This window comes from Elephas maximus, chromosome 9, assembly GCF_024166365.1.
Source record: "Elephas maximus indicus isolate mEleMax1 chromosome 9, mEleMax1 primary haplotype, whole genome shotgun sequence".
Taxonomy (NCBI): Eukaryota; Metazoa; Chordata; class Mammalia; order Proboscidea; family Elephantidae; genus Elephas; species Elephas maximus.
In genome coordinates, this window is record NC_064827.1 from 2864000 (window position 1) to 2889531 (window position 25532).

The 25532-nt window shown below is 57.3% G+C and overlaps 1 protein-coding gene across 8 annotated transcripts in view; it reads right to left on the reverse strand.

The window, feature by feature from the left end:
- SNAPC4 (small nuclear RNA activating complex polypeptide 4) overlaps nucleotides 1–22173 on the reverse strand; it is a 27229-nt gene extending 5056 nt beyond the window's left edge. For 2 of the 8 annotated variants that reach the window (XM_049895459.1, XM_049895460.1), the window contains exons 1-21: nucleotides 21967–22032; nucleotides 19931–21933; nucleotides 18790–18836; nucleotides 17278–17445; nucleotides 17067–17192; nucleotides 16605–16683; nucleotides 16189–16270; nucleotides 14959–15063; nucleotides 14449–14521; nucleotides 13862–14026; nucleotides 9626–9773; nucleotides 9305–9411; nucleotides 8992–9086; nucleotides 5720–5814; nucleotides 4614–4693; nucleotides 3949–4350; nucleotides 3192–3275; nucleotides 2139–2394; nucleotides 1165–1235; nucleotides 716–799; nucleotides 112–139 (exon numbers count right to left, since the gene is read on the reverse strand). In XM_049895459.1, the coding sequence (XP_049751416.1) occupies nucleotides 112–139; nucleotides 716–799; nucleotides 1165–1235; nucleotides 2139–2394; nucleotides 3192–3275; nucleotides 3949–4350; nucleotides 4614–4693; nucleotides 5720–5814; nucleotides 8992–9086; nucleotides 9305–9411; nucleotides 9626–9773; nucleotides 13862–14026; nucleotides 14449–14521; nucleotides 14959–15063; nucleotides 16189–16270; nucleotides 16605–16683; nucleotides 17067–17192; nucleotides 17278–17445; nucleotides 18790–18836; nucleotides 19931–20060 (2425 nt within the window). In that variant the 5' untranslated portion in view covers nucleotides 20061–21933; nucleotides 21967–22032. The other 6 variants (XM_049895456.1, XM_049895457.1, XM_049895458.1 and 3 more) reach the window with 6 other exon arrangements.
- Between the last annotated feature and the right edge of the window lie 3359 nt (nucleotides 22174–25532).

Consider the following 25532-nt stretch of genomic DNA (forward strand, 5'->3'; position numbering starts at 1 on the left):
GCACCCAGGCTGACCCCCACCAGCTGTGGGACTCAAATGAGACCCCGTCACCAGTGGCCGCCAGCCTCCCCACTGGACCCCATGGAAGGACAGAGACATGCAGAGCTGTACCTGGGCAGTGCTGGGCACTCAGGGGCACCTAGAAAGAAGGGAGAGGTAGGTCATTGGTGCCTTCTACCACCCCAAGACCAGCCTGTCCCTGGCATGCACTGGGGGCAGGGCCCTGAGTTCAGAGCTGTGGAACGTGAGCCACGATAGTGGAGAGAGAGGTTTGGGTGCCAGGGGCAGAGCCCCCAGAGTCCTCCAGGGCCCAGCTCTCAGAGCCTCCCCCTTCACTCCCTGCAGCAGTGCCCTCACAAGCGGTCATGCCGTGGCGTGAGGGCAGTGGGGGCTATGGGGGAGGCGGGGGGCCTGGACGTGGTCCTCGGACCAGTGGCCAGGGTCACTGGGCTGCCAGAGGTAACCGGCTCAGCATGGCTCTCATGAACCTTGCAGGGTATGACAATAGTGGCCAGCGGACTCGGTCATCAACAGCAGGGGCTGCTGCGCCATGGCGGCCTCGGTCTCTCTCCCCAGGGAACCTGGGAAATACCCTCATCTTGGAAGAGCAGCATGGCCTCCAGGCAGACCCTGCCCCAGGGACAAACACCGACCCGGCCAGAGGAGTCCTGCACCATGCTGGGAGGACAGGGCAGGGCTGCCCCAGCACCCTCACCTGCAGACGGTGCAGCGCGGCGGGCGGCTGGGTCCTCCTCTCACGGATGACCGCCATGCAGCCATCAGCGTCAATCTGGAAGAGCTAAAGGTATGCAGGGTGGAGACCCCACCCCACTGCACACCGACCCCACCGCACACTGCGCAGGCCCTGCTCTGCCGTGTCCCATTTTCTCTCAGACGTGACCCAGAGCCCCAGACCCCTGAGGCCACGCCCACTTCATGTAGACTTAAGTCCTTACGCGGCCGCTCTGGGCCCTGGGGACCACTGAGGCCCGACAGCTGCCCCGCACTCTCAGGCCCCAGCTCTGACTCCTCTCCCAGTCTCTCGTCCCACCCACAGCAGCCAAAAACTATACAAGACTGAACTCTACAGGAGTGAACTTGCTGCAAACTTGAAATCGTCAACCGTCCCCCAAACGGTGTAGGCACCTGCCCGCAGTCTCTCACCTGGATTAGTAGGGTAAACACTGGTGTGCTTGCCAGGTGGGCGCTCTGCAGCTGTCTCCAGATGCCGTCAGCTGGGAACAGGGGACAGGGACAAGGCTCCAACAGAGCGTCTCTCCACTCAGGTGGGGCACTGGGTCGGATGGGCTGAGGGGACACAGAGCGGTCCCTCCCACCACCTTAGGGAACCGCAGAGCCAGCTGCCCCACACGCGCTCGGGGAGAAAGACGAGGGTTGTAGAGGGGACACTGGCCTGGAGGGCCTCATACAGTCTCTGCAGCCGTCCCAACCCCAAGCCACGTGTTCTGTGAGAACTGATGAGAGGGCTCAGCCAGCCCTCTGGACCACACACGTGCCCCCGCACACAGACCCTTGTATGTATGTTTCCCTGCACACGTGGCCCCACACATCCCTGTACATGTTCTCGCACACGTGCCTGCACACACGTGCCCCCATATGTTCCCGTGTACACGTGCTCCCACACACCTGCCCCGTACATGTGTTCCCGCACACGTGCCCCTACACGTCCCCGCGTACGTGTCCCCACACACCATATACACGCCTGAACACGTGCCCCTGCACACGTTCTGTACTTGTGTTCCCACACATGTCCCCATGCATGTGTCCCTGCATATGTGTCCCCACACACTGCACACATGCCCCTGCACACATCCCCGCATACATGTTTCCACACACTGCACACGTGTTCCTGCACAAATATTCCTGTACTTGTGTCTCCACGTGTGTCCCTGCTTACGTGCTCTGCACACGGTGACCCAGGAGGAGAAATACCCCGCTCCTGACTGGCAGCCCCTCACCTCCGCAGACACTGCCCTGGTGAGACTAGCTGGAGGGCAGGCCTGAGCCGGCCCTTTGGCTTCCACATTCACAGGGCCACCCTGCCTCCAGATGTGGGCCCTCACCCCTCCTCTGACCAGCCCCAGCACCCCAGTGGCTCCCAGAGGGCCCGTCAGCACCTCTCGTCTGCGCTGCCTCAGGCCTCCGGGGCCCGTGTGTCCGGGGCAGGGTGATGTCACCCACCCAGGGGCTCACGGCCATCAGGAGCCGACGGTTGAGGAGCCTCCGCTGCAAGGCACGTCTCTGCCTCTGGCGCCGCTGCCCATTCAGGGTGGAGCTGGGCCACAGGCGCTGCCCACGGGTCCTGGGTGGGCTGCCCTCCAGGCTGGGCCCTGGGGCCGGGCAAGGCAGGGGTGGCTGCCTCAGCTTATCTTTCTGCAGGAGGAAATAGGCACCAGGATGGAGGTGCCGGGTAGGGGGTGAGGACAGGATGTATTAAGGAAAGGGGTGGGGCTGGGGATGGGGTGGGGTGTGAGGAAGGGGGTGTGGGTGGGGATGGGGTGGGGTGTGAGGAAGGGGGTGTGGGTGGGGTGGGGTGTGAGAAAGGGGTGTGGGTGGGGGTGGGGTGGGGTGTGAGGAAGGGGGTGTGGGTGGGGATGGGGTGGGGTGTGAGGAAGGGGGTGTGGGTAGGGATGGGGTGGGGTGTGAGGAAGGGGGTGTGGGTGTGGGTGGGGTGTGAGGAAGGGGGTGTGGGTGTGGGTGGGCTGTGAGGAAGCGGGTGTGGGTGGGGTGGGGTGTGAGTGGGGGTGGGGTGGGGTGTGAGGAAGGGGGTGTGGGTGGGGGTGGGCTGGGGTGTGAGGAAGGGGGTGTGGGTGGGGATGGGGTGGGGTGTGAGGAAGGGGGTGTGGGTGGGGGTGGGGTGTGAGGAAGGGGGTGTGGGTGGGGTGGGGTGTGAGGAAGGGGGTGTGGGTGGAGGTGGGGTGTGAGGAAGGGGGTGTGGGTGGGGTGTGAGGAAGGGGGTGTGGGTGGGGATGGAGGTGGGGTGTGAGGAAGGTGTGGGTGGTGACAGGTAAGCGTTCTTGCACACATGTGCACGTGTACATGTTCACATGTGAGTTCGCTGTGTGTATTCGGTTGCATGAGGACTCAAGTGTGCATGTGTGGTCATGCATGTGTGTTCATGTGTGGCCATGGGAGGGAGTGCAGCCAGGGTACGGGAGGCCCAAGCTCACCAGCTCCCGGCCCCGGGCAGCAGTGTTGGCCCGCAGCACCTGCAGCACCGTCTCCAGGGGCACTTTCTGCAGGGGCGTCCCGCTCTGAGGAAAGAACGTGAGGCTCAGGGGGTGGCTTCCCCCAGGCCCCAAGCACAGGCATTTCCGGCGCTGGGAAAGCTGGGGTACAGCGCACCATCTGTAGGAAATGCTCTCTAAAGCACATGTTCCCCCTCAGAGAAGGTGGCATGTCCCCAGGGCCTGACCCCAGGATGCCACCCGGCCAGGCTACAGCAGGATGCTGGCAGAGGCCCCCGACCAGCAGAGACACATTGCCCACAGAGCTGGCAGGAGGCCACAGGCATGTTTCCTCCCAGCTGCTTGAGTGGTGCCACTGTGCCCTTGGTATCAGTGTGGCCCCCAAACCACGTCTGGGGAAGCCACCTGTTCAGCCGGCTGCTGCTGGAAGTGCACGTGCTGGGGCGGACACCCGAGTCCTGGCCGAGCAGGACTCCCTGCAGCGTGCCCCGGGCGTGGGAGTGAGAGGTGCGATGGCTCCAAGTCTAAGTGCTCTGGGCCTTGCCACGTGGCTTCCCAGGCACGCCAGCTAGGGGAGATGGAGGCTGCCATCAGTGTAGAGGGGCACTAGGGGACAACGAGGGGCACAGGACAGCGCCTTGTTGGGGAGGCTTTGCTGGATGTCCAAACTCTGCCCTGGATGGTCCAGCATGGGCCATCGGTCTGTGTGCACTCAGGAGTGGATGGGGACACTGCCTACCTTGTCCCCCAGCTCCTGGTCACTGGCCTGGTTTGCGTCCACTCTGGGAGCTGAAGCTGTGGCGGACGCTTCCTCGCTGCCACCGTGGGTGGCCTCGACCTCCTTGGGAGGGCTTGGGGGGGGAGGTGGCCGTCTCAGCCAGCCCTGTGCACCCTCTTTGCATGGCTCCGTGGCGCTCTGCCTGGCGGGAACCCACAGGTCCACACTGGGCACCACATACTGGGCTGACGGCGATGCCTCGCTTCCCCCACTGGCCCCTGAGGCGTCCTCCAGCTCTGTCTCTGAGTCATCGCTGCTGCTGCTGGCGTCCCTGCTGCCCTCGCTGTCCCCGCTGCTGCTGCTAGAACTCCACTGGACGCACCGCTGGGGCCGCCGCCGCCTCCGCTGGCGTCTCTGCTTCTTCTGTGCAGAAGAAAGGGTCCTCTGAAGCCGCAGCAACCCAGGGACACTGTGAAGGACGAGGAGGCAGGCCCAGGCCCTCCGGGAGTGGTTCCTCCAGACCATGGTGGGGATGGCCACCCGTGAACAGGCCGTCCCACTCCTGCTTGGCTCCCGAAGAGAGCTGCCGTGGCCAGAGCCCACCCGTGCCTCCTCCCTTACACCCCCCTTCCCTGTTCTGCCAGCACACCTGCCCTGGGGAAGGCTTGGACCCCAGCCCCGCTCACCCCAACCATGATCTTCCACTTGCTCAGACACTGGGAGCCCGTCCGGTGGGGCAGCTCTGCTGCAATTTTTGCCCAGTGACCTACAAAAGCAACACAACACGGGTCAGCTTGGAGGTGCACGGGTGTCCCCTCAAAGGGCTGTGCATATCCTCTAAGCCCCTGCTCACCTCACAGGACCCCTCATGCCCACACGCTCCGAGAAAAACAGGTGCTGACACGTGGGGTGCACCCACCTTCTGCAGGAGCATCTGCTTCCCAACAAATCAGCCCCTCGAGAAAGCCCAGAGGGAGAATCACCTCCAAGCAGCACGTCTATGTACAGCAGCTCTTGCGGAACTGCCGGACCCGGCCCTCGGTTCGGGCGTTTCAAGAGATCTCAGGGGCTTTTTCCCACGGTGCTGTCGGGCGCCAATCTGGTGCTTTCGCAGGGCAGCTTGACAGTACATACTAGAAGACTTACTGTTCCGCCCTTCAAACTAGCGCGGAGATACCGCAGATATGGGCAAAGATTTAGCTACAGAAAACTCAGCTCGCCACAGCCCTGCCTGCGGCAAGAAAAGGGAGTCAACTGACATGTCCACCAACAGGTTGGTTGCCCCAACTGTGGGATGACCGTGCAGGGAAAAGCAGTGTGGCCCTTGGAGAGAGCGGCCACAGAGACAGAACACGTAAAGATGCAGACAAACACTCACAGGAGGTGGTAGCTAATGCTATCTCACTAAATTAAAAAAGCTGGTTTCACTTGACTCGGTTTTTAAAAAGCTGCATTTTCTTGAAAAAGAAACCTGTGCACGGGAGGACTGGTGGATAAACCCCAAAATGTTCCCTCTGGGTGAGGAAGGGAGCATGCCTGCTGTCCTCTCCCTGCCCACCTGTACTTCCAGGTCTTCCCTAGCCCCTATGCACTAGCTTGCGATGTGGCAAAAGCCCTGTCGGCCCCAACGGTGAAAAGTGTTGGGCAGAGCTGATCTTGGCCATGGCCTGGGACCAGTCGCACACGTGGTCAGTATCCAAGCAAACCACGAGTCCACACGGGGTGCTGCAAACCTTCGCTGTGAACCCAAAGCCATCAGATCCCAGACAGTGAATGCATCAACAGAACTCACCAGCCCCATGTTTTTCTATTAATTCTATTAATTTTTCTTCTTCTTTTGGATTCCATCGTCCCTTTTTAAGGCTGAAATGTAATCTTCTGAGGTACCTGGAAGCGACATGGAAACAAACGGGCATCTTAGACGCTAGAACACCCTGCTGTGTCCTGGCCTCTGCAGTTGGGGCCTGTGTCCAGCCTGGCCTCTCCCAGGGACCGTGGGAAGTGACAATTCCCTGGGCATCTCAGATGCTAGGACACCCTGCTGTGTCCCGGGCTCTCCCAGGGACCGAGGGGAGCATTCAGCTGCCAGAGCCACAGCCCTGGCCCCATTAGTCACTGAGGTACCAGAGGGGACGGCATCCTGGGCCCTGAGTTCAGGCCACAGCACAGTGGCACACAGTGAGGACTTGGAGTTAGCACCCTTGGCGCCGCACTGCAGAAGGGACAGAGTCAAGGGACAGGACCACGAGAGGAACGAGGAAGGCAGACACGTACCTCACGCAAAGCCTGCCACAGGCACCTTCTCAGTGAACCTCTGTGACACCCCACCCCAGCTTGGAGCCAGGGAACCAGGGCATAGAGAGACACATCTTGTACCCGCCCCACAGCCAGTGAAAGGGGCAAGGACGATGCCTCACACCCACCAGACCGGGAACACCCCAAGAAGTAATGCTGCTCCTGGAAGCGGGAGGGGCAGTCCAGAGTCTCCCCATGGCCTTGGCTTTCAGGAGAGTTAAGGGGGGTGGGAACAAAGCTGGCTGCTGTGGTGGGGCCCAGTCTTGGGTCGGAACAAAGGAGGCCCTATCTGTGAAGGCGGGAGACCCACCACCAAGTGTCTGCCAGGCCATTGTCTGAACAGCCTCGACCTGCTCCAGTTCCTTTCACGCAAGGTGAGGTGGGATCCCACCACATGCTGTGCCCCTTGGGGAAGCAGCACTGACCAAGAGAGTCCTTTCCGCCTGGCTCTGAGCCTATCACCAGAAAGCCCCCAGCACCGATGCTGGGACATGGTATGGGAGCCAGGGAGCTGGGTGCTGAGCGCCTGACCCTGGCACGGCATGACGAGCCAGCCCCAAGCTCCGAGGAGAGGGAAGGGCCACCTGGAAAAGTGAGCTTGGGGGCTCCCATACCCTAGTCCTTAAAACCGCACTTACTGGCTTCCCCAAACCCAGCATTCCCACACGGCTGTACCACCTACAACCCTCGGGCCACCCTGGTTCATAGCATGCCTGGGCTGAAGAGACACAAAGCCCTTCAGGTGATGTTATGGGTTCTCCACACTCCAGAAGGAGGGGGCACATGAGCTCCTTACAAGTGCAGAACCGAAGAGGGAGGCAAGACTCACTTAGGCAGGGCCCCTACCCTGGCTGCACTGCGCCACCACTGGGGAGCCATGTAAAAGCCCAGACACCCAGCTCTCCCAAGAAGCACGGGCCCAGGGTCTCTGCGGCCTAGAATCAGAGGCCCAAGTTCTCAGGCCCTGCATGCACTATTAGGTCAGCCTAGGAAGGCACCACCCCGCCGCATGGAGCAGTGGACTTTGTGCAAGACAAATGAGATATGGAATGCAAGGGACCTGGGTGAGAAAAAAAGAACAAGGCTGGAGGGCTCACACTTTCCAGTCTCCAGCTTACTACAGAGCAACAGTAGTCAAGACAGCATGGTCCTGGCACGAGGGCACACAAAGATCAATGGAAGGATGAAGGGCCCAGAAATAAACCCTCACATCTACGGCCAACAAGGTACCAAGACAATTGAATGGAGAAAACAGTCTCTTCAACAAATGGTGCAGGGAAAACTGGATCTCCACATGCAGAAGGGTGAAGCTCAACCCCTACCTCACACCATAAACACAAAATAACTCAGAATGGATCAGAGACCTATTTAAGACCTAAGGCTATAAAAATCAGATGAATAAATTTTCATGATCTCAGATTAACCAAAGCCTCCTTAGATATGACACCAGAAGCACAATCAACAACAAAAAAAGATAAATTGTCCTTCATCCAAACCAAAAACGCTTGTGTTTCAAAGGACACTATCAAAAAAGCAGCAACCCAGAGAAAACATTTATAAATCACACATCTGATGAGCTACTTGTATCTGAAACATATAAAGAACCCTTACAAGCCAGTAACACAAAGATAAATAACTCAGTTTAAAAAAACGGCAAAGTATCTGAACAGCAATTTCTCAGAAAAAGATGGACGGCCAAGAGGAACACGAAAAGACAGTCACCATCATTAGCCATTAGGGAAACACAGATCAAAACCACAATGAGGCATCACTTCATACCCACCAGTATGTTATAGCAAAAAGACAGAGAATAACAAGTGTTTTTGAAGCTGTGGATGGTTAGAATCCTTATACACTACTGTGGGAATGTAAAATGGTGAGGCCACGGTGGAGAACAGTTTACCAGTTCCTCAAAAGGTTCAACACAGTTGCCACATGACCCAGCAGTTCCATTCCTAGACGTATACCCAAGTAAACGTATGTCCATATGAAGCCTTGTACACGAATGTTCGTAGCAGCGTTACCCGTAACAGCCAAAAAGGAGAAACAACACAAATGCCCATAAACTCAAAAATGGATAAACAAGTATGGTTTACCCATATAATGAAACATTACTCAGCCATGAAAACGAACGTTACGACACGGATGAACCTTGAAAACGTGACACTGAGTGAAAGAAGCCAGTCACTAAATTACAAATACTGTCTGGTTCCACTTATATGAAATGTCCAGGATAGGCAAACCCATAGAGACAGAAAGTAGATCAGTGGCTGCCAGGGCCTGGGAGGGGGGAACGGGGGGTGGCTGCTCACGGGTCATGGTTTCCGTTTGGGGGGATGACAATGCTCTAAATCCGACTGCAGTGATGGCTGCACGCTAAAGCCACGGAATGGTGCACTTCAAAGGGTGAGCTGTATAGTACGTGAGTTCTAGCTCAATAAATCTGTTTGAAAAAAAAAGACAAGTGGAGGAAGGGGGACCGGAGCCACCGGCCTAGGACCCTACCAGTCAGCCACCTGGGAGGGGACTTCAGGTGACAGGCTCTGAGGACACGCCATGTGAAAGCTCTTCTGCTTCCGGACTAGGTTGCCCCTGGTTCACCAAGTCCCACGGCCACATGACCTCCTTATGGCAGGCAAGCACCCCTGGGCACTGCTGCCTGCCCGCCCACCCACCACAGCTGGCACGGATGAAGAGCTCTTAGGCAGGAAGACTCTTGGTTGAGCACCAGAAGCCCCAGCCCCCCTGCAGAAAGCGCCGTCCACTCACCGGTCTCGGCACTGGGCGTCGCTCCTGCCTGGCACCTCCTCCCGGATCTTAAACCAGTCCTGCGCCCCGTATTTGGCAACAGCCTGAAGTAACTTCTGCGGAGGGGACGTGCAGACCACATGGCACCTCTGTGAGCGTGGCTGCAGGTGCCCACTGCAACCCAAGGCCCTTTAAGAAGGAAGGCCAGGCACAGTGGCCACCGGGACACCAGGGCTTCACTTTCCGAGGACAGTCCTTCCCTCCCACAAGGCACCCCAGGAACCATGGACTCAGACCACTTTGCAGCACCCAGAGAAGCAAGGCATGGACTTACAGCATCCTCCTCGGGGGCCCAGCAGCCCTTCCTCAGGCTGGGGTCCAGGCTCTTCGTCCAGCGGTAGATGAGCTGCATGGAGTCTCGTCCTTCCATGTAGTAGACAACTGCAGGCAGGGGCCACACCCCTTAGGAGACAAGTCTTGGATGTACCACCCCCCACCCCCAGCCCAGCAAAAGATGGAGCTGTAACCTGCGTGGACCACACACCCTCTCCCCTCCCGCCTTTCACAGCTGCCGTCCAGGGAGCTGCCTCCATAGGCCTCTGGCCCACAGACTCGGAGTTCACTGGGCTCTGGGAGCAGGCGGGGTCGAGCATACTTCTGCGGTAGGGAATGTGGCTGCCGACACGCATCTCCTGCACCAGCTGGGTGAGCATGCAGTCCTCCTCCTCTGTCCACTCCTTGCGCTTCAGGTCCTTGTTGTGCTGCTGGAACTTCTGCAAGCACTGGAAGGCGCTACGCTGTGTCTGCACAGCGATAGCAGCCGTCACCACGTGTGGTCAGGGGAGGCCACACATGGACAGCTGATGTCACCATACAGGGTGGGGACACTGGGCCCTGCCATGTCTGTCGTGGGCCATACAGGAGACAGCAGACGTCACTGCACAGGGTGGGGACCCTGGAACCTGCTGTGTCTGCCCGGGCCACACAGGAGAGCAGATGTCACCACACAGGATGAGGACGCTGGGCCCTGCCACATCTGCCCAGGCCATACAGGGGACAGCAGGCGTCACTGCACGGGGTGGGGACGCTGGGCCCTGCCATGTCTGCCCGGACCATATGGGGGACAGCGAATGTCACAGCACAGGGGGAGGACACTGGGCCCTACCATGTGTCCCCGGGCCACACACGGACAGCTGATGTCACCACACAGGGTGGGGACACTGGGCCCTATGGTGTCTGCCTGGACCCTGCTGCATCTGCCCGGGCCACACGAGACAGCAGACGTCACTGCACAGGGTGAGGACACGGGGCCCTACCATGTCTGTCCGGGCCACACAGAGACAACTGATGTCACAGCACAGGCGAGGACACTGGGCCCTGCCATGTTTGTCCAGGCCGCACATGGACAGCTGATGTCACAGCACATGGGGAGGAAACTGGGCCCTGCCGTGTCTGTCCGGCCACACAGGACAGCAGATGTCACAGCACAGGGGGAGGACGCTGGGCCCTGTCATGAGACGCTGGGCCCTGTCATGAGGCCCTGGGCCACACACGGACAGCTAATGTCACTGCACAGGGTGAGGACACTGGGCCCTGCCGTGTCTGCCCGGGGCCACACAGAGGAGAGCAGACGTCACCACATGGGGGAAGGACACTCGGCCCTGCCATGTCTGCCCAGGCCACACAGAGGACAGCTGATGTCACTGCATGGGGTGAGGGGAAGCCAGGCCCTGCCACATCTGCCCGGGCCTCACAGAGCAGAAAGGGCATCACCACGCGGAGTAAAGAGAGGTCAAGCCCTGCCACCTCTGGGCAAGGGGTCTCCATCTGCTGCAGAGGCAGGGGGAGTGCTGGCAGCCACACAAATAATGACCTTTTGTGAGCCAACAAAGGGTTCCCCAGGCCCCTGAGGGGGTTGTGGACAGCATCCCCATGGGGGACACCCTGGAACCAAAAAACACTCACGAAAAACCAGCTTAGAGGGAGCTTAAAACATATAAACAGTACACTCAGAAAGACTAATTCCTATCATAGCAAAGCTGCACTGCAAACTCCGACACCTGACGGACACTGTCCACCTGGCCAAGCCCGTGGGGGCGGGGGGAGGCCTTGCTGCTAATGCCCCTTACACTTGGCTGCTGGCATGTTCTCTCCCCAGGCAAAGTACCCCCTGTCAATTTCAGGGCTCTGAGGGGGTCTTTCTGAAGTCTGTTAGAAGGCGCCTAAGATGTGGGCAAAGAGCTCCAGTGACACAACAGTTAAGCCCTCGGCTGTTAACCAGGTCAGCAGTTCGAACCCACCCAGTGGTACCGTGGGAGAAAGAGCTGGTGATCTGCCCCATAAAGATTACAGCCTACAAAACCCTATGGGGCAGTTCGACTCCACGACATGGGGTCACCCTGAGTCAGAACTGACTTGACAGCACTTAACAACAACAAGGGGTGTTTTGGGGGGATAGTCCCTAGTGTCACATCCACATCTCTCAGGTCAGCAAAGAGCCCCCGGTCTACACAGGTAGACTGCTTTTTGTGGCCCAAGCCTGGCCCCTGCTTGTCTCCTGGGGGAGGACACTCTGGGAGCTGGTCAGGGTCGTCTGAACCTAAATGTGCCTTAAAGCAAGCTCGGGACAAGGGCACACATGTGGAGGCTGTGTGATGTCTGCTCAGCAGGACCACGACCCCGCCCCCAGCATGCCGAAGCCCAGGCCACACCCAGGCTCTGCAGAGCACCGACTCTTCCCAGCGCTGGTTGCGTCGGCCCCTGGCCCACAACCCCCCAACAGCGGTCTGTGCACACAAACACAACCAACATGCACACAGAGGACCAGGCTCCTCCATCTCACCCACTATGGACGGATGGCATCCTGGCCACTGGGAACTGAACTGATCCTAGACCTGTGGGGGCCCAATGCACCAGCAGGACAGAGCATTTCCACTAACAAGACACCAGCTTGGGGCACCCTCTGTTGAGGGGAAGGCAGGTGAATCACAGGGCCGGGCAGACACCGGAACCTTCTCAGGGAGCCTGGGCGCAGCGAGTGAGGCTGCCTGGTTAAATGGGCCTGGGGCTGGCCTGACAGTAACTACAAACAACCCTCAGGAGTAAGAATCCGCCAGGGAAATGTCTGGTATTCTGCCTCCAAATGGCGGAGAAATGTGTCTGACTGTACGCTCCAGGAAAGAGAAGGCAGCCATGACGTAACGGGACAGAAAAATACAGCAAAATCTTCAAGATTAACTAGGAAAAAACTGGACTGAAAAACTTCATCAAAGCCAACAAAAACGTGTGAAGGGAAAAGAAGGGCTCCACAAAGTAAAGTTAATGATAAACACAGAATAAGATACAAAAAACAATCATGAAGAATATCAGATATAGGAAAAAAACATGAGATGCTAAAACTAAATACGAACAGATGGAAAACCTATTGCCATTGAGTGAGTTCTGTCTCATAGCGACCCTACAGGACAGAGTAGAACTGCCCCACAGGGTTTCCAAGGCTGTCATCTTACTGAAGCAGACTGCCACATCTTTCTCCTGAGAAGTGACTGGTGGGTTCAAACCGCCAACCTTTAGTTGGCAGCCGAGCATTTTAACCCCTGCGCTACCAGGGTTCTTCTTATGAACAGACTAAAGCCTCCAATTATTTTAAAAAAAAAGAGCATCAAAGGGGGTTAAAACACAAAACACAGCAGGGGACACCTGAAAAAATGCATTTTAAAAATACAGTCGGGGAAAAGAGTTGAAAATAAAGGGATTGATCAAAAAAAAGGGGCAGGGGAGGCAGCAAGCAAATGCAAATAACAACAGTAGGCGTGGCAACTTTTGTAGTGGAGAAGGTGGAACGCAAAGTCGAAAAGACTAAGGAAGAGAGAGAAAACGATGCTTTCAAAAGCATCGTTTACAAAGAAGACAAAGCCGCAACGTTACGTGCACTAAGCTCCGTGGCGGTTAAGTGCACAAGGCAAAGCCGTTGGCCATCGCAGACACAGGGAGAGACTGATCTTTACCAGTGGCTACTTCAGGCGGGATCCAAGTTATGGAAACACAGCTCTTTCAGAACTGGACACACGTAGAGAGAAAAATCACATCACGGGACTGACACCCAGGTTCACCTCGAACCCTCACCCCAGACAGCGTACACACACGTGCCCGTGTGCAGGTACCCAGCCCTGATGCTTTTTAAAAAACAGCTTCGACATGTTTACTTTGGCATGTTACAATCTTGCTTGGCCTGAAAACACTGATGTTGACAAGTGAAAATCTCATAGATCGTTCTCCATCATCATTGATAAAACTTGAACTAAAGATCAACAACAAAAAGAATTCCAAGAGGCCTAGTTATTTAAAAAAAAAAAAAATTCCTCAGCAAACTTTGGTTCAAAAAGGCAATCCACTCTAGAAGCCGGTGCAGAGGACAGCATTTCAGAGCCGGGGCCCAGAGCTGCTCTCAGCCAACACAGCCTCAGCACCCTAACTACGAAGAGAGCCCGCGAGGATTGGTCCTCATTTTTAGAAATTAGAAAAACAAAGGACGAACCCAAGAGAAATCAGGAAGTGTTCTTCTGAAACCCCAACAAAATAAACATCCCCAGGGCCTTGTGGGAAGGGGAGAAGGATCAGGAGCAAGAAGGAAACAGACCAGTGGCCAGTAGAAAGGACAGGAAGGGCGGTCCCATGGTGGGCTCAGAGAGGTGGCCCTGGGCTGGCGGCTCCAGGCTTCTGAAGAACAGATCCAGAGACCTTGGCGAGGCCACCTCTCCCAAGGGCCACAGCCCTGAAAGTGGCAGAGAGAGGGCAGCAGCCCGGCACCCAGCAAGCATCTGCCAGGCTCCCTACCCCAGTTAAAAAACCGCCACCACCCCCAGCCCCTCTCAGGCCCCTGCAGCCTTACCCCCAGCTCCTCGGCTATCTTCTGCCACTCCAGGTGGCCGTGCTGGGCTGAGATGGCCTTCAGCCGCTCCACCTCATCCCCGCCCCACTCCTGCTTGTTGATGCTCGGGTGCTCACAATTCTGCCAGAACTTCCGGATCTCCCCCGCGCTGCGGCCGCCTTCGAACTGCAAGACAGAGAAGCTGCGTTCTGGTAGCTGAGGGCTCCGGGCATGCTCCGTGTGCTCCCCAGGGGCAGGCCTGGGCCAAGGGCTGCTCCCAGCCACCTACTGCTCCGGAAGAAGGAAGTGGGAGCTCTGGCCAGTTCCCTGGTTCTGCACAGCCAGAGAGGCGGACCTGGCTCCCAGTGCAAAGCCAAAGCTTCACAGCTGCCCCCCGCAGAAAGGGCACCTCCCATCAGCAGGGGGTAGGGGATAGGGTGGATTCTCCATGAAGCCCTGGCGGTGGAGACACAACACTAGGCCCAATGCCTGGCCAGAAGGTCATGTCACCATCAGGAGCCAGTGCCTGCAGGTGCTGGCCCCACCCCCGGCGACAAGCACACAGGCTGTGGGCTGCCTGAGGCTCCCTGCCCTGCCTCTCAACTCACGTTCACGTTGGAAATCTTTTCCCAGTCGTGGCTGTCTAGTCTGTTCCCCAGAAGAGCTTCTTCCGGAAGCTGGCTGGAGGGGCCGAGACATGTTCACCTAGCCCAGTCTTTCTTGTCCCCCGCTGAACCCTTCAGGGCTCTGTCTCCCTGTACTCCCCCCACCAGGGCCCCATCTGCCTGGATGTCCTGGCTCGCCAGAATCCCCCCAGGACTCTCTCCCTGGACACTGTAGTCCCCCAGGGCCCATCTCCCCGGATGTCGTAGCCCCACAGAACGCCCGGGGCCCCATCTCCCTGGATGTCCTGGTCCCCTAGAACTCCCCGGGCCCCATTTCACTGGACGTCCTGGCCCCCCAGAGCCCCCCCCAGGGCCTTGTCTCACTGGATGTCAGGGCCCCAGAACCCCCTGGGCCCCGTCTCACTGGATGTCCTGGCACTCCAGAATCCTCCGGGCCCCGTCTCCCTGGATGTCCTGGCCCCCCCAAGACCCCCAGCCAGGGCCCCATCTCACTGGATGTCCTCAATCTCCTTCTCCGTGTCTCGGAGCTGCTTTTCCAGGAGCTGCCTCTCCGCCTCGCCCGAAACCCGGCTCTGCTTCTGTTGCAGGTACTCAAGCCTGGGGGCCAGGATGGGGGCCAAGAGGGTCATGCAGGGTCATGTGGACCACGTGCACCTCGAGGCAGGCTGGCCTTCCGCTTAGCACAGCAGGGAGGAGTGGGGAGCGGGCAGCTAACGTGCCTGGCAGACGTGGCACTCAGCCTCTGCGCTGGCTCCCTGCTGGCACCCTCCCCACCCCAGGACAGGACCGGAGCAGAACTCGATACACGCAGGTAAGGGCTGCAAGGAACCCGACACATGCAGGAAAGGGCTGCAATGTGTGTGCTGATCAGTGAGGACGCCCACCTGCCCTGCCCCCACAGACTTCACTCTGCTCCTGTTTTGTCCCAGGGTCCCAGCCCTGCCCTGGGCACTCAGGAAGGGGTCCTGTACATTCCAGCCTCTCCTGCCTGGCAACAAGGACAGCAGCGGGCAGCCATGCCCCAGGCCAGGGAGGGAACACTGGCTCTCCTGCAGTGAAGGGGAGGGGCCCCACCGTGGTGCAGCCCCTCCCGCTACATCCCCAAGCTATGGGGCAACAGCCACCCCAGGAGCTCAGCCAGGCCTCCTCAGTGCACAAGACACTGCCCGACTGATCCACCCCACTGGACCAGGAGCCCACCCAACACCCTGCTGCCTCCAGACCACAGCACCTCACACCGCAGTGGGGGGAGACGCAGGCCAAGGACAGGGACACACAGCCAGCACAGACACAGCCAGTCCCACCCAGACCCTCCTCATGGAGGTCCTGCCACTTTCCCTTCTTCCTCATGCTGCCTGGGTCCCTGAGTGCCCAGCATCTCCAGCCAGAACATCGCAATAGCCACAGCATGATGTATCAACAAATACGATACCCTGTACCGACAGGCACAATACAAGATACCAGCAAACAGGCAAAGTAGGTCCTGTCCCCTTCTTGCAAGACAGAACAGAGACCCAGAGAAGAAAGACACTGCCTAAGCCAAATAACTAGAAACGGCTGCTCTGCCTGACCCCAGTGCGTACGTGCCTGACCCCGCTATGCAGCCACCTCCTTGGAAGGAAGAGATGATAGTCACGGGCCCTTGTCCCCGCTGCTGGTGTTCAAGCCCAGCAGAGAAGCAACTGAGTAAGTGAGCACGCTTTTCTCTGTTTTCAGACTTACTTCAGTAGCTTAGGCTGAAGCAGGCGCTGCAGGCGGTCACTCATCACAGACTTTCTAAGCAGGGTCTTCTCCCAGCTCTTCCCTGAGGAGACAGAGCACTGAGTGAGGAAGCCCGCAGGACACATGCCCTCTGAGCCCCCACACAGTCCCAGGCACAGCCCCCAGGACACACACACAGAGCCTTCAGACTGGGTGCTCAGTCAGTGCAGGGAAAGACACAGCAGGCCTGCTCACCCACCCTCCATGATGGCACCCCCTCTAGGCACTGCCCAGCGTGCTCCAGGCAGAGGTGTCAGGGGCCAGGCCCAGGGTAAGGGCCTGCAGGAGCCAAGGAGCTACAAGGCAGAAGAGGCCCAGATAGGGGTGTGGGAGCGCTGGCATAGCCCCCAAGCATGGACAGGTTGGTGAATGCTCACACTTGGTCACCAGAAGCTCCTCAAAGGACTTGACACCCTGGGCCGCCTTCTCCCGCATGTCCTCATTGGCCGGAGGCCCCTGCCGGATCAAGATGTGCTCACTTGACGGCCAGCACACCCCCCAGGGCTCCGTCGGGACTCCGCTGAGGGCCGCGCCATGTGTCTGTGCAGGAGCCGCCCGGGGACATCACCCTGCCATGGCCCCGGGTGCACACAGGGACCATGAGGGTCAGCAGGAGGTCTCACAGCTCCTCCCACATTGATCAGATGACCACCTGCAGGCAGAGGTCAGCCTTTCCTGCTGCTGGGACAGAAGCCTTGACCTCACCAAGGGTCGTAAGGAAGCTGGAGAGCACCATGCTGAAGGACCCAAGGGGAGCCAGGACCCCCACAGCAGCGAGGGGACGAAGGCCCTCCCCTGGCATCACTGGCCCTTGCTGACAAGAGGATGCAGTCACTCACCACTCCAGTGACCTTGTCCTTGAAGTAAGGCTTCATGAAGTGCCCAATGTACACGTGGGGGGGCAGGCTCTTCCTACCCTTCGCCTTGGGGCCCTTGGAGCCAGCCAGATCCCACGTGATTTCCTCCTGCGCCAGACACAAGGGGGCAGGTGAGAGCTGGGCAGGACGTACAGGGCCTGGCAGGTCAGAAGGTGTGTCCTGCCCACCCCACCTGCTGCTCGTGGTTCTGGGCCAGCAGCAAGTTGACTTCTGCAATCTTCTCCTGGATGACCTCCTGGTAGACCATGTTCAGCTGCAGGCAGGTCTCTGGGTCCTCGGGAAGGTTTCTGTCCTTGGGGTCCTCCTCTTCGTTGCTGACCTCACCCCACCTTTCTTCTTCCTGGGTATGAGCCAGACCCCACAATGAGAAGACGAGACTTGTCTCCCTGACCCTCATGGCCCCAAGCTCACTTTCTGGCTGCTTCTCAAGGTCCCTCAGGCTGCCCACCCCGGGCGTATGCTGGGCCTTGGGAGACGGAGGCAGTCCAGTGCACACGACCGCCCTGACCCTGAGCCAGAAGCCGCCCTGTGGGGTGGGCACAGAGCGTGCGTGCTCACGTTTATAAGGAGCCTCGGCCACTTCCTCAGTTGGTCGTGTGCGTTCTCCACCCTAAAACCTGAGGAAACTGGACCTCTGGATATATACATCTGCGCGGCGGCGGGGGGTGGGGGTGGTATGAAGAAACAACGAGTTTTTACTCTCTATGATAAATATCCCCATAAAGCATGAACCTTCAGAAAGAGCACGTTACTTCCGTCACTGGCAAAGCAACGGCACGCGGTAACGTGTGTAAAGCGGACCACTGCAGCACCGCCTGTGAGAACTAAAATCCAGAAAAACCCCAGTGACCATCAGGTAACTGGTCACAGGAAGTACGGCACACTAACGTGTGGGGGTGCTGCCCAGCCGTGAAAGATACGAAGCAACTCTGCACCTACTGACTCAGCTGGAAAAAGAAAAACCCAATCACGAAAGTTTCTAAGGTAGAGCGTCACCACCACCACCTGGTGTCGTGGAGCCGATGCCGACTCCTGGCACCCCGTGTGCATCAGAGCAGAACTGCGCACCATGGGGTTTCCGAGACATTTTCCATAAGTAGATTACCAAGCTTTTCTTCTGAGGTGCCTCTGGGTGGATTTGAATCTCCAACCTTTTGGTTAGCAGTCTAGCATGTTAATCTTTTGCACTCGTTGATTTGACGAGAAAAACAAAAACCAAATTATAAATTTTCCGAAGTGAGAGAAAATCCAAAAAAACCATGATGGTTAGTCGTGACTGGCACGACCCAGCGCCTGCTCCAGGCTCTGGTCAAGTGGTCTACAGGAGCTTCGGGCTGCAGTCCTCGGGGCGACCATGTGAGCAAGGCTCAGAGTGTCACTGCTGCAAAAGCCAGGACACAAGCAAAGAGGGCTGCTCTGAGAGTGACCCGGTGGTTGGCTCTCGCCTTCCCTGTGTGACGTCCCAGACGAGATGTAGATGCATGCTGGCATGTGCCCAGAAGGCACTCGGGAGGCGCCGTCACCCAGTGGCTAACATCTGGGCCAAATTTCAATCTCAGCCATAAACCTTTGTTGTGTTTACACCGTGACGACCAGACTCACACTGTCTTATAATGCAGAACTGACCCTCCCGCCGCCCGCCAGCCACTCTGCCCCGCCGAGCCAGCACGTCAGGTATAGTTACCGAGACTGGGGGACCAGGGGCATCTGAGTCCTCGCCGTGCAGCAAATCTGCAGAGACATGAGTACGATGCTGGTGACCGAAAGGGGGCATGGGGGTGTGAGGTGACATCACAGCACATGGGGACTGATGCCCGGCTCAGAACATCACCACACTCACGGGCAACACAGACAGGGACCTGAGGCCAACATCCCCGGGGTGGTAAAGGCCTGTGTCCTCCTAAGCAGCCACAGCGTCTCCACTGGGAGCACCAAGCAGCAGAGTACAACTCTGCCCACGAGGGGCCAGGCACTGCTTGCAGTGGGTTCCCCAGAGAGGACGCCAGACGACGCAGCAGAGCACCCAGGCAGACAGAAGGCCAGCCTGCAGCACTAACTGTAACAGCTGGCCAGCTCTGAGGGCTGGGAGCACAACTGCCACAACAGTAGGAGAGGCTCTGCACACAGGGAAGGTGGATCTGCGGCGGGGGGGGGGGGGGGGGGGGCAGATGAAGCACCCTGGGGACAGGAAGAAAGGTCCCCGTGAGGTTGGGGGACTGAGAGCCCTGGACCTGGGTGAGGTTGCAGGCAGGTATAAAGCCTATGAGGCCAGCCTGGCAGGGAGACGGTAGGCAGGGCAGCAGCAGTTGGAGCTGCTGGGAGTGGTACCCTCGGGCGGGGATGGCGGGGGGCTGTGTGAGCCTCCAGCAGCAAGGCCACCAGCTATAGAGCTGTCGGTGAGCCCAAGGAAGAGACCCTGGGGTCTGAGTCACCAAAATGGCTATGAGAATGGAGAGGCACTGGGGGCCGACCTGGTGACTGACAGCATCGGGGGTGCTGATAAGCATGTGCCACGCCACCCACGTCCCTTCCCCCAAGACAGCCCTCTACACATGCCCAGCACAGGGCCAGACTGGTGCCACACAGAAGAGGGGACATACACAGGCAGGACCACTGGACCAAGGGCCCAGACAGCAGGCACTCAGCAGGTGGTCAGTAGGTACAGTGGCTCACGAAGCAGGGAAGGCCACAGACCACCCCCGCGTGGGCTAAGGTGGCCCCTGGTTCGGGCAAGAAGCAGGCGTGAAGCAACCAGTGCGTTAGCTTTAACGGAGAGGACGGCGCACGAGGGCGGATGGGGGAGGCCAGGCCATGCGGGAGCTCACCTGCGTCAGAATCTGAGTCGAGACTGGACTCCGAGAGCTCCACGCCGATGTCCGAGGAGCTGGGATGCAGGATCCTCTCCAGCTCCCGGATCTCCTGTGTGATCCTCTCCCTCTCCGCGTCAGTGTCCATGGCCCCTTCTGCCTCCGGGCAACTGCGATGGGAGAAACGGCACGACACTCCTGGGCCCCTGGAGAGACTGCACGCCCAGGTCAGCCCTGCTGGAGCCCGCGCCCCACACTACTTCTCCTGGCTCTGCAGAGGCTGAAGCCACGTAGGGGAGGGGACGTACACTGGGATGGCCCTGCTGCCTGGTTTCTGAGCCCACGGCCAGCCATGGCAAGCTGGTCACCCAGTGCGTAGAGAGTAGTGGTGGCCAGGCTGCCAGAGGACGAGGACCAGGCCCTTGGAGCCTGGGAAGTCCAAGCCTGCTCTCCCATGGCCCAGAGTTGGACATAGGGGCATGTGTGGGTGTTCATGTTCACAGGGGCAGACCCACCCGGAGACAGACGCCAGCACTGTGCAGGAAGCCCTGAGGGCAGGGCCCTGTGTGTCATGGCGGCAGCGCCTCCGGCCCCTTGTACAGGATCTATACAGGGAGTATCTGATATCCACAAATGTCTGCTAAAGGAACAGAAACCTTTCTTAGGAATAGTAGTATCTGGGGAGTCTGAGAAGATGAAGAGCTAAGGAGACAGTGGGATAGGAGAACAAAGCATTGATAGAGAAACCCCCAGGAGACACAAGCACAGACACAGGGGCTAGAAACAGCAAAGCAAAACCTCCTCACTGTGCCCTCCCGCCCACAGCCCCATTCTGGCCTCTCACTCTTCCCAAGGCGGGTAAGAAAACCAAGAACTTCCAAACTGGCCCTGCTAGTGCCATCGAGTGCCAATGCCACGCTGTAGGCAGCAGCCTGAACACAGGACCTTCATGGAGCTGATGGAGACTGTGTAATGGGGATGGGAAGGACCTGAAAGGGGGGCCGTGCCCAGACTCCTGCCACACCGGGTATTGCCCAGTGGGACAAACAAAAGCACCACTAATGGGAAACACCCTTGAGGTTCATCAGAACTCAGCTCCCCTCCTTCCTGGAGAACGCACTCCGTTTATACTCAAACATCTGTAAACTGAATTCAGCTAGGAGCCAATCAGCTCTGCCAATGGGCAACAAACTACCAACAGATTCAAAGATGCAGCGTGCCCTGGACAGGCCAGGGATGAGGCTTCCCTGTGGGGAAAAGGCACTTTGGGTTGGAAAGACAGCCCCCCCGCGCCCCCCCGCCCCATAGCTCAGGCAACTCAGGACAACAGGAAGAAGATTAGAGTCACAAATTCTAGTCCTGAGTAGGCAGTTCCCTGATCACAAGCCACATGCCAGATTCACTGCCATCCACTACAATGGCGCCTCCAGCCAGTCAAGGGTGTTACGCGCACACCCTCCTATCCGTGTTTTCTTCCCGAACTCTCTAGCAGATGAGCGTGGGGGGCCACCCACCAAAGGCGGCATCCCCAGAGGCCTTGCTGGATGTGGGCAAGCAGAGCACCACCGGCTCCAGCACGACGCTGCGCAAACGCCTCCTCAGATGCAGCTGCTCTGACTCGCTGCTGGACCAAACACCCAGGGGAGCCACTGCTGCGTCAGTGGGGCGGGGGTTAACGGCGCCAGTCTGGGGGGCAAACCTGGTCCCAACCCGGTTCTGCCAGTTCCTAGCAGTGTGACCTCCACGAGCACCGACCGCTCAGAGCCTCGGCGTCTGCAGAGCGGGGTCCGCACGGAGACGGGGCGCGGCGACATCACCGACAGGCGCCCAGCGGCCCGGCACAGGGTGGACAGCAGTCGGCCTCGGCGAGGGGGCATGGGCCGCTGCTTCCCGCCCACAGCTCCTGGGCTGAGCCGTGGCCGCCCCGCCGAAGGCCTCTCCGGGCCGGCTCCGCGCGCCACCCTGGGCCGCCGGGCCGTCCCCACCGGAGGGACAGCGCCCGTGGCGACCCGCAGCCTCACCTGCCCGGCGCCCGTGGCGACCCGCAGCCTCACCTGCCCGGCGCCCGTGGCGACCCGCAGCCTCACCTGCCCCGCTCCGTGCCCGTGGCGACCCGCAGCCTCACCTGCCCCGCTCCGTGCCCGTGGCGACCCGCAGCCTCACCTGCCCGGCGCCCGTGGCGACCCGCACAGTCACCCGCCCCGCCGCCAGCACTGTAGCCCGGTAACCCCGTCGGGCACTTCCGGCGGCTGCGGGACTCGAACGCCTCGGCCCGGAAGTCCCGCCTCCTGCGGCGCGGGGCACGCCGGGACGGATCGCTGCGCCCGGCCGGACCCTGGCGACGCCCTGGCGGGTGCTGCCCCCTCGCGGCCACCCGGGCTCGGTGCGCTCGGGACGGGCAGGCGAAGGCGGGTCCCAGCTCGCGGGTCCCAGGCCAGCTCCGCGACCCCCGGCCGTGTGGCCCCCACCGAGCCTCTCTGGGCCCCTTTCATTGTTGTTGTCAGGGGCTGTCCGGTCGGTCTGATCCATGGCGACCCTGTGTACAGCAGACCGAAACAGTGGCGGTCCTGGGCCATCCTCCCAATGGTTCTGTTTGAGCCCATTGTTGCAGCCGCTGTGTCAATCCATCCCCTCAAAGGTCTTCCCCTGTCTCGCTGACCCTTTACTTTGCTGGGCGTGGTGTCCTTCTCCAGGGACTGGTCCCTCCTGACACCATGGCCAAAGTGGGTGAGATGAAGTCTCGCCATCCTTGCTTCTAAGGAGCATTCTGGCTGTGTTTCTTCCAAGACGTGTTTGTCCAGTCTTCAGCAGTCCTCGGTGTATTCAGTATTCTTCACCAACGCCGTGATGCAACGCCTTCGGTTCTCTGGTCTTTATTGGTTGTCCAACCTTCTCATTATTATGAGTGACTGAAAACACCATGGCCTAGGTCAGGTAGATGTACCTTAGTTCTTAAAATGACATCTTTGCTTTTTAACTCTTTAAAGAGGTCTTCACGGCAGATTTGTGCAGTGCGATACGTCATTTGATTTCCTGACTGCTGCTTCCATGGGCGTTGATTGTGGATCCAGGTAAAATGAAATCCTTGACAACTTGAGTGTTGTCTCCATTTATCACGATGCTGCTTATCGGTCCAGTTGCGAGGATTTTTGTTTTCTTTATGCTGAGGTGGATTCCGTGCTGAAGGCCATAGTATTTGATCTTCATCGGTAAGTGCTTCACGTCCTCTTCACTTGCAGCAAGCAAGGTTGTGTCGTCTGCATATCACAGGTTAATAAGTGTCCCTCCAATCCTGATGCCCCGTTCTTCTTCATATAGTCCAGCTTCTCGGATGATTTGCTCAGTGCACAGACTGAACAGGTGTGGTCAAAGGATGCACCCTGATGCTCACCCTTCCTGTCTTTAAACCACATACCATCCCCTTGTTCTGTTCGAACAGCTGCCTCCTTGACTATGTTGTACAGGTTCCGCATAAGCGCGATTAAGTGTTCCCGAATTCCCATTCTTTGAAATGTTATCCACAATTTGTTATGATCCACACAATCAAATGCCTTTGCATAGTCAGTAAAACACGGGTAAACATCTGCCTGGTATTCTCTTCCAGCCAAGATCCATCTGACATCAGCAGTGATACCCCTCATTTCACGCTCTCTTCTGAATCCAGCTTGAATTTTTGACCGTTTCCTGTGGATGGACTGTTGCAACTGCTTTTGAATTATTTTCAGAAAAATTTTACTTGAGTATGATATTAATGATATTGTTTGGTAATTTCTGCATTCGGTTAGATCACCTTTCTTTGGAATGCACATAAAAATGAATTTCTTCCAATCACTTGCCCAGGTAGCTGTCTTCCAAATTTCTTGGCACAGACGAGTGAGCTCCTCCAGTGCTGAATTCGTTTGTTGAAACATCCAACTCGTAGTCCATCAGTTCCCGAAGCCTTGTTTTCCACCTGCAGTGCAGCTCGGACTTCTTTCAGTGCCACTGGTTTTTGGTCATATGCCACCTCCTGAAATGACTGAACACTGGCCAATTTTTTAGTAGTGACTCTGTGTATTCCTTCATCTTCTTTTGATGGGTCCTGTGTTGTTCAATATTTTGCCCATAGAATCCTTTAAAATTGCAACTCGAGGCTTGAATTTTTTAAAGTTCTTTTCAGCTTGATAAATGCTGAGTGTGTTCTTCCCTTTTGGTTTTCTGACCCAGGCCTTTGCACATGTCATTATGATACTTTGTCTTCTCCAGCCGTCCTTTGAAATCTTCTGTTCAACTCTTTTACTTCATCATTTCTTCGTTTTGCTTTAGCTGCTGTACATTCAAGAGCAAGTTTCAGAGTCTTCTGGCATCCATTTTGGTCTTTTCTTTCTTTCCTTTTTAATGACCTCTTGCTTTCTTCATGTGTGATGTCCTTGATGTCATTCCACAACTCGTTTGGTCTTCAGTCATTAGTGTTCAGTGCATCCAACCTGTTTCTTGAGATGGTCTCTAAATTCAAGTGGGATATACTTAACGGTCATACTTTGGCTCTTGTGGACTTGTTTTAATTTTCTTCAGCTTCAACATGAACTTGCATATGAGCAACTGATGGTCTGTTCTGCAGTCTGCCCCTGGCCTTGTTCTGACTGATGATACGGAGCTTTTCCATCATCTCTTTCTACAGGTGTAGTCAGTTTGATTCCTGTGTTTTCCATCTTATAAGGTCCATATTTACTGGGGAAGGTCCATATGTATAGTCGCCATTTACGTTGTTGAAAAAACATACTATTTGCAATGAATAAGTCTCTGGTCTTGCAAAATCCTATCATTCAATCTCCAGTGTCGTTTCTATCACCAAGGCTCTATTTTCTAACTACCAATCCTTCATCTTTGTTTCCAACTTTCACATTCCAATTACCAGTAATTATCAGTGCACCTTGATTGCACGTTCGATCAATTTCAGACTGCAGAAGTTGGTAAGGATCTTCAGTTTCCTGTTCTTTGGCATTAGTGTCTGATGTGTAAATTTGAGTAACAGTCGTATTAACCGGTCCTCTTTGTAGGCATGTGGATTTTTTCCTATCACTGACAGTGTTGTATTTCAGGATAGATCTTCAAATTTTTTGATGATGAATGCGACACCGCTCCTCTTCAATTTGTCGTTCTTGGCACAGTAGAGCATATGATTGCCTGGTCCAGAACGGCCAGTACCAGTCCATTTCAGCTCACTATGCCTAGGATATCGATCTTGATGCATTCCATTTAATTTCTGATGACTTCCAATTTTCCTAGATTCATACTTTGTACATCCCATGTTCCGATTATTAATGGATGTCTGCAGCTGTGTCTTCTAGTTTGAGTCGTGCCACATCAGCAAGTGAAGGTCCCGAAAGCTTGACTCCATCTATGTCGTTAAGGTCGACTCTGCTTTGAGGAGGCAGCTCTTCCCCAGCCGTCTTCTGAGCGCCTTCCAACCAGGGGGCTCATCTTCTGGCACAGTATCAGACAGTGTTCCGCTGCTGTTCATAAGGTTTTCACCGGCCAGTTTTTTCAGAAGTAGGCCACTGGGCCCTTCTTCCTGGTCTGTCTTAGTCTGGAAGCTCCCCTGAAACCCGTCCACCATGGGTGACCATGCTGGTCTTTG